The 8,975-nt window shown below is 43.0% G+C and overlaps 1 protein-coding gene across 1 annotated transcript in view; it reads left to right on the top strand.

Annotated features, from left to right (window-relative positions):
• EPHB6 (EPH receptor B6) overlaps positions 1 to 8,975 on the top strand; it is an 87,272-nt gene that overhangs the window by 35,346 nt on the left and 42,951 nt on the right. Inside the window, exons 5-6 of the mRNA XM_035894622.1 lie at positions 1,365 to 1,429; positions 4,902 to 5,598. Of these exons, the coding sequence (XP_035750515.1) occupies positions 1,365 to 1,429; positions 4,902 to 5,598 (762 nt within the window). The remainder of the gene's footprint in view (positions 1 to 1,364; positions 1,430 to 4,901; positions 5,599 to 8,975) is intronic.

Here is an 8,975-nt window from a genome sequence, read left to right as displayed (position 1 = left end):
GGAAAATCAGTCTGGGGACATCAATGAAGCCTGGATAAACTTGCTCACTTGATAATGTCTGCTTTAGGATGTGTCTAGTCTTTCCTTTCTGCTGATTAATGTGGAGTGAATCCCCAGGAGCACTGATAGGGATAGTGAAGTCATCAATCCATAATTTGGAAATAGAAAATATTGAGGATCTCTCCTGCGTAAAACATAGGACAATTATATCATTAAATGTTTGCGACGGGAATAATTAATCCTGTTTGTAAATAAGCTGGATATTGCTGTTGGGTTTTGGTTTTTTCTGTTTGTTTTCTAAAACAAAGCAATGAGATAGAAAAGTGAAAATTAAAGTAAGCAAACAGAAGAGATGATTGATTTTCCAGAATTTAAGAAAAAGCAGTTGATTTGTACTGTATTAACACATGTAAATACCTATTGGACGGAGTCTTTTTCTTATCCTATGCCCTTACAATAAATCTGCACAGAAAAGCTCATATGCTTGCATACCAGTAACTTCCAGGGTGGTCTCAGACCTTGACGTTCACTTCTGGAGAATACTATGTATGTATCTTGCATTGTCACAATCTCTTTTGTATTTCTTTGTACCTGAACAGAGAATAACATCTCCAAGAGCAATCAAGTCTAGTATCTGTCTCCAGTGGTAGATTCAATAACAGTGGAAATGCTGACTAGTTGTGGGAATAGCTAGGCCTTTAAGTTCTGCATGTACCCTACTCCTGAGCAGTGTAATGCCAGAGACTATTTAACACCTATTTCCTAATAAAACTGGGACTCATACCCAGGCCCAGTTCCAGAACAAAGTGAATTTGTTAAAGGATCAGCTGGACCATCATCCTAAACTCCCACAGAAATTTGGTTCTAGAGCTGGAAACAAAAGTGTCTTGGCCTTGCATCCACATTTACACCAGCAAATAAAGTGTGCAGCCATGGTCCTGAGGAGACTGGCATGCATTCATATAACTCATCTTTTTCCTTTCCAAAAAGAGCATGGCCTCATGTGTACTGCTCATTATGATAACCCTGTTCCATGCTGTCAGTGTGCTTACACTTTGCCTGGTAAAGTTTTCATCTGGCCAGAGTATTGCCAAGCAACTTGCTAAGCATGAGTTGGCATCATTATGTGCCCAGTGCCTCTGCCCCTGTCTTGGCCCTGCTTAATTTACTAGTATGGACATAGCCTGTCATATTTAATCTCAAAACATGAATGTGTATTCTGGGTGTGTGGAAGACCTCTACAAGACATGTTTTGGGGTTTTTTTTTCAGAGACAATCTTGTGAGGGACAGATAGGATTTTAGCCTGACTTGGAAAAGCACAAAATACTTTTTTTTTTTATTTAATTTTTTAAAATATAAACAGAAATACTTCTGGATACAACTGGAGAGACCTCAGAGATTGGCTGGACCACCCACCCTTCTGATGGGGTAAGCATTTCCCTTGTCCTCTTCTTGACCATACCTCTGCTGGGAAGGCATGCATGCATCTGATGAAGAAAAACAAACTGAAACCAATGAGACTTGTTTTATGGATTTTGTATAAATGAATAATTTGAACATGGTACATTGTGCAAAGCCAGATTGTTAAGAGAGGAGGAGGATACTGAGTGGAATACTATTGCAACCTCTTTACCCTCTTCCTTCCAGCCTCCTTCAGAAATACTCATGAGGTCTCCAGCCATTCTTCCATCCACACAGACTAACTAGAATAGGATAGGATAGGACAGAACAGAACAGAACAGAACAGAATAGAGTATTTCAGTTGGAAGGGACCTACAACGACCATCTAGCCCAACTGCCTGATCACTTCAGGGCTGACCAAAAGTTAAAGCATGTTATTAAGGGCATTCTCCAAATGCCTCTTAAACACTGTCAGGTGTGGGGCATCGACCACCTCTCTAGGAAGCCTGTTCGAGTGTTTGACCACTCTTTCGGTAAAGAAACGTTTCCTAACGCCTGGTCTGAGCCTCCCCAGAGGCAGCTTTGAATCATTCCCACTCATTCTATCACTGGATAGCAGGGAGAAGAGATCAGCACCTCCCTCTCCACTTCCTCTCCTCAGGAAGCTGTAGAGAGCAATGACGTCGCCCCTCAGCATCCTTTTGTCCAAACTAGACAGACCCAGTGTCCTTAGCTGCTGCTTCTTATAGCACATGCCTTCTAGCCCATTCACCAACTTTGTTGCCCTTCTCTGGATGCATTCGAGTACCTTAACATCCTTTTTAAATTTATACAGTGGGATAATTGCCTCTTTTGACCAGCTGGCTATGCTGTGTTTGATGTACCCCAAGATGCGGTTTGCCCTCGTGGCTGCCAGGGCATGCTGCTGACTCATATTAAGCTTACTGTCAACCAGCACCCCAAGATCCTTTTCTGCAAGGCTGCTCCCCAGCCACTCCTCTCCCAGTTTATACTTGTGTCCAGCATTCCTCTATCCCAGGTGCAGAATCCAGCATTTGTTTTTGTTAAATTTCAGCCATTGATGATTGCCCAATGCACCAATCTACCTAGATCCCTCTGCAAGGCCTCTTGTCGCTCAAGAGAGTCAACAGCACCATCCCAGTTTGGTATCATCAGCAAACTTGTGAATGGCACATTCAACTCCTGCATCCAGATCATTGATAAATATAGTGAACGGAACTGGCCCTAGACTTGAGCCCTGAAAAACACAGCTGGTGACCAGTTTCCAGCCAGATGTAGCCCTGTTCAGTACAACCCTTTGAGCCCTACTATTCAGCCAGCTCTTCACACAGTGCACCATGTACCTGCTCATCCCACAGTTGGACAACTTGTCCAGAAGGATGCTGTGAGTGACAGTATCAATAGCTTTACTAAAAGCCAGACAATCTGCACCCACCTCCTTCCCTTCATCCCTTAGATGGGTGACCTTATAGTTGAAGGCTATCAAATTAGCTAGACAGGACTTTCTCTTTGTGAACCCATGTTGACTGGGCCTGATGGTTGCATTATTCTTTAAATGCCTTTCAGTAATACTCAGTGTGATCTTCTCCATATTTTTTCCAGGAACTGAGGTTAGACTAATAGGTCTGTAGTTCCCTGGGTCTTCCCTCATGCCCTTCTTGTAAATTGTAAACCAATAATATTGGCTAGCTTTCAGTGAGTAGGGACCTCCCCAGATTCCCAAGACCTTTGGTAGATGATTGAGAGGGGTCCTGCTGTAACACCCACTAGCTCCTTCAGTACTCTGGGATGAATCCCATCAGATCCCATGGACTAACAAACATTTGGCTGATACAACTGGTCCCTTACAATTTAAGTGTCCACAAATGGAAAGTCACTGTTACTACACTCATGGTCCTCTGACTCAGGGGACTGGGCAGCTCAAGGTCTATCAGTATTATTAAAGACTGATGCAAAAAAGCATTGAATGCCTCTGCTTTTTCTTCATCCCTGTTAGTCAGGTGACCATCTGGAACAAGTTTGTCCAATATTTCCTTTAGACCTCCTCTTGCTATGAACGCATTTTTAAAAAAAGCCTTTCTTGTTGTGTGATGCAACAGTGGCCATTTTCAACTCTTAACTGAGCTCTGGCCTTTCATGTCTTTTCCCTGCATATATGAACCACAGCTCTGTAATCTTCCTGCGAACCCAACCTTGCTTCCAGAGATCATACAATTTCTTTTTCCTCTTGAGCTCCACAAGGAGTTCCCTGTTCAACCATGATGGTCTTCTGCCCCACTTGGTTGACTTCCAACACACTGGATTTGCCTGCCTCTGTGCTTGTAAAAGGTGGTTCTTAAAAACTGACCAGCACTCATGGACTCCTAAGCTCTCAGAAGCAGATTCTCAGGGGACACTGCTAAGTAGCTTCCTGAATAGCTCAATGTTTGCTCTCTTGAAATCCAAGGTAGAAACTCTGATGGTTTTTTTTCTCATTACACCAAAAACTTTGAACTCAACCATTTCATGATCACTGTGGCCAAGACAGCCACCTACCGTTACATCTCCCACAAGTCCTTCTCTATTCACAAATAGCAAGTGTAGGAGGGCATCTTTCCTAGTTGGCTCACTGAGTACTTGTGACAAGAATTTTTCTTCCCTAAACTTCAGGAATTTCCCAGACTTGCTCATTGCAGCAGTATGGTATTCCCAGCTGATGTCTGGGAAGTTGGAATATCTCATCAGTGCTAACATCCTGGCTGGTAGACACCCACTACAACATCTCCTTTGTTTTCCATCACCCTAATTGTCACCCAGAGGCTGTCAACCACATCATCTCTAACTGTAAGGGCTGTACAGTCGTACCCAGGGCCTTATACCTATTCTGTAAAGCTAGTTGAGGGGGTAAGGAAGAGTTTCTCTTACATCTCCATTCAGTAACTTGCTTCCACCCCTCCCTACCCCTCACTTGTGCCTTCCTCCTGGCACAAAACAGATCATGGACCTGCCCCCATAGTGGCCATGCTGAGTTGTCTTGTGTGCATCAGAGATGGCAGAGCACAGTTCCAACTGTGATAAATTGGGTAGAAGGGACTTCTGCCTTAATGTTTTCTCCAAAGAAGTGTCTTGTTTCTCTGTCTCATTTGTCTGTGTTGTGAGTCTTGTCTCTGGAGATGAGACATGGGGAAATAGGAGGGAAGAAAGTGTGACTGATTTTAAGATTCTCAGTGCCACGTAACAGCTTCACATGAATTATGTTTTCTGTCACAACAGTTCTTACTTGCAGGCTTTAGCAGCTCTTCTTTACAGGGTCATAGTTTGGCCTGTCTAGAGTGCTGTGCTGCACTTGCCATCAGGAGGTTCAAGTCTTGTCATAGACATGGCAAGGAGAAGGGAGGGGAAGAAGGTGGTCACTGTATCTTTTGGTGCATTTGAACATTGAATCCATTTTTTTTTTTACTATTTCTTCTTTCTTTTCTCTCCCATGTATCCATGGTAGTGGGATGAGGTAAGTGTCCTGGATGACAAGAAGCGCCTGATCCGAACCTTTGAAGTCTGTAACGTGGCTGAACCAGGTCAGAATAATTGGTTGCGTACTCACTTCATAGAGCGACGCGGAGCCCACCGAGTCCATGTCCGCCTCCGTTTCTCAGTGAGAGACTGTGCAAGTATGCGCACTGTGGCCTCTTCTTGCAAGGAGACTTTCACACTCTACTACCACCAGTCAGAGGCTGACATAGCCTCTCAGGAACTGCCAGAGTGGCATGAGGGCCCCTGGACCAAAGTGGATACTATTGCAGCTGATGAAAGCTTTTCCCAGGTGGACAGCACCGGGAAGGTGGTAAAGATGAATGTTAAAGTACGTAGCTTTGGGCCACTCACCAAGCATGGCTTCTACCTGGCCTTCCAGGACTCAGGAGCTTGCATGTCCCTGGTGGCAGTCCAAGTCTTTTTCTACAAGTGCCCAGCTGTGGTGAAAGGATTTGCCTCCTTCCCTGAAACTTTTGCTGGAGGGGAGAGGACCTCACTGGTGGAGTCACCAGGGACGTGTGTACCAAATGCTGAAGAGACAAGCATGACTGGGTCTTCAGGTGTTCGGTTGCACTGCAATGGAGAAGGGGAGTGGATGGTGGCCATTGGACGATGCACCTGCAAGGCTGGTTACCAGCCTGTTGATGATGAACGAGCCTGCCAAGGTGAGAGACCCTTTTTCCCCACCCCTTAGGCAGCCAATTCTTTGCTGGTTCTCTGTATTAGTAGTATTTGGCATTTGCCAAAAGCTCACAGAGCTAGCAGATTAAATCATTTCTCACAGAGAAGGCTTACTAGCAGCCTCTTCTGACACTTTCAGTGCCTCAGACTGGAGTTGGAGTGACCACTTTGTGGTGCTAACATGGTTGGAAACTCTACTCAGGCCTTAGTTCAAGCTGCCGCCAGAGACAGTCTGTTAGGCAGAATTAGCGGGAGTTGTAACCTGCCAGCTCTAAGGTAGTTCCACTTCTTTACCAAGGGGCAACAGCATTAGAGGGGAGATGCCCCATGTAGCAAAGCTGAGCCTAGAGCTAATACACTCTATCATCCAAACTAGTTTAGGCCATTTTGCTAGTGCTGTTGGAACTAGTCATAAAAAAAAAGAAAGGGGAAATGGCAGTAGCCCGGTCATGGGACAGGGAACATGCCGCATGGCTTGCTAAGAAAAAACGGTTATCATCATATTACCATTACCTCTAATGTGCTCTCTGCCCTGGGGCCCATGGTATTTTCTGTGAAATGTTTGTAGGAGGAAGTAAAATAAATTACATATCACCCAGTAATGGTATTGGACCAACATTTGGTCAAGCCTGAACAACCAGTCTAATGTCATGACTGTCTTCCTATCTCCAGCTTAAGACAGTCCATTAGACCAAACTGCTTATGTTGATTGTATAATTCTGTGTATAGTGTTCTTTCCAGTGCTTCCTTGGTTTTAATATGCATCTAATCAAGATCTCTCATGCAGTGTAAAATGTTGCTGCACCACACTTGGTATTCTAAAAAATTAAATGTAAGGTGGAAAACAGTTTTAGCTGCAGACATAATTTTAAAGTTGGATTGTAATTTATTAAATAAGAGTTTGACTGGGACATTGAGAGTACAAATATTCTGGTTAACACCAAGTGCAAATGGAATGGATAGTTAATGGTTGTCAATATGTTACCTTAAATTCCTGTTTCACAGAGTCATTGGGGTCATGCAAAATAACTTTATTAACGTACAGTTCATCATGCTGGAGACTATAAGGCAATTAATATTGATAAGTGCTTTTAATTTGTTTAAGCTTTGAGAATGATTAAAATGTATGCACCTCTTCATCCTGCTTGTCCTGAAAGAAATGTAACTGCATTAGTGCTGCTCGTGAGCTCAGATAGAGTAGCTCCATATGGCACTAGCTTCGTTGTCTGCATCAGCACAGCATGACTAGTTCACAATCCAGGTAAACTGCTAGTCAATAATTTGGTATCAGATAGTAGTCCTTAAGCACTCAAAAAAATGTGGAAATCAGGTTTGGCAAATAAAAATAGGGATTTTTTAAAAAATTGATTTCCCCTTTTTTGTGGCATTCAATGAAAGCTGATACTCCCTTGCCAGCCCCATTATCACAGAAGCTGGAGATAGATGCAAGTGGTAAATATTTTAAGGAATAACTGAAATAATGACAGCTTATCAAACTACAAAACACTGTTCCCATCATTTACTTACTGAGATTCCGTGAGCAGCTTAGAACAGCCGAAGACAACTAAAAAGTGGACCTTAATGTTAGAAGGTATTTTTTCTCCTCATGTTTCACATAAACTCCTCTGGCTTCATCACCATTCCTGATCTCCTGCTAAAAATATGTTCCTGTCCTGTCTGAATGGAGCCATGTTCAGCTAGCATAGTTTGTCCCCTTGCTTGGTGTTTCTTTGCATGGAGTCCTTTCCAGGACTTCTCTGTATGCTCTCCATTCTTCCTAAGAACTTAAGTACACTGTGACACACAGCTGCTACAGTGTTCTATATGAAATACAGCACAAAAGCAATAGCCCAAGGGCAGATTTCTACTGATGATCCTCCAGAGAGCTCTTCTTAATAAGACTGAAGAATGAACTAAGGACAGGAAGAAGCAGCAAGTTTCCTTCTTACGCTTTAGTAGAAGAGTGTGTGGGCATTGCCTTCCCCCTCACCATATGGAAGCTTGTGAAGTCCTTCCTGGACCAGCTGTTAACTCTTTATTTAGAACAAAGAATTATGACAAGAACCATTCTGAGCAGATAGATAGAACGCCCTTTTTTCCTCTGCCACCTACCATGAGTTAAGATACTTTCCTTCATTAGTTTCATAAGACTGTCTGCTGTTTCTTACTATATGGCCAATTTCTCCAGCTAAATAGAAGAGTAAAACAACATCCTTTAGTAAGCCCTCTGGGTGATGCAGGATGTGGTAGGTGTGAGATTCACTTTTGACTTTATCCAAGTAGACTTTTTCTCATGCTGACCAGTCAGAAAGGAGAATGGCAGTTGACAGAGGAACAAGGAAGGTTGGGACCTTAGCTCCTTTTCTTTCTGTAGATGTATACACACAGGGTGCCTTGCCTTGCTAGGTTTCCTGCAACTCTAAGTGTTTTTCCACATAGAAGGCCAAAAATTGAAAGTTCTGGGTGATTAGGCCATCCTAGGCTGTTGGTTCCCAAAATTCTAGACTGATTGGCCATTGTCCCACATCTTCTTTCAAATCGACAGATTCATTACTGAAAACAGTTGTTCCCGGCTTCCATCCCCCACAAACCATTTTACAATATAATGTGTTTCTTGGTATTCAATGCCCACTGCCTATCATTGTCTTTTAGCTAAAAGTCACATGGGATTTAAGTTGCCAGATGCTTTTGAAAATAATGCTTAGAATCCATGGCTGAGACATTTTAAAAAATATTTCAAAAACGACAATGTGGAGAAGAAAAAAGAAATAACTGCTTGATAAAGTAGTTAAAGTAGTTAAGGTGCTAAGCTGACTTCCAAATAAAGAAGTAAGGTGAGCTCTTAGCTTGAAAAATTACTGAAAAATAACTATTAATTTAATAATATGGAGTTTATCTTCTTTTTTCTTTCAAGTCCAAATACAAATCAATTCCAAATCAGTTCTGCCAATCAAGCTCCATGTCTGTTTTTCTAATCAGTCCCATAGCAGTATCCAATACAATGTTTGTCCCACATCACTGAAAATGTGCCATTACTGTATAAGATGTATACTACATCTGCAATTATCCCCCAGCCACCTGCCTGCTGTTTCTGCAGCTCAGAGGACTGACTTTTCTCCCTTTATCCAGATTTGACATCTCAAGGAGAGAAGATTGTGGGACTATAAGAAAAAATGTAGATAGGGTTCTTTGACCACGGGATGATCTACACGGCACCGGGCTTGCTGGCATCAAATGGGAGCCAGCTTTCTCAAAAGGGGAAGAGGGTCTTTGCCCAGGAGCTTGCGGGACTCATTGACAGGGCTTTAAACTAGGTGTGAAGGGGGAAGGGGAACCTATCGGGCTGGCCAGCGACAGGCTA

The sequence above is a fragment of the Egretta garzetta genome, unplaced genomic scaffold (assembly GCF_000687185.1).
Source record: "Egretta garzetta isolate BGI_Z169 unplaced genomic scaffold, ASM68718v1 scaffold85, whole genome shotgun sequence".
Classification (NCBI taxonomy): Eukaryota; Metazoa; Chordata; class Aves; order Pelecaniformes; family Ardeidae; genus Egretta; species Egretta garzetta.
Note: the sequence above shows the minus strand (reverse complement) of the source record. Positions and strands in the feature narration are given on the sequence as shown.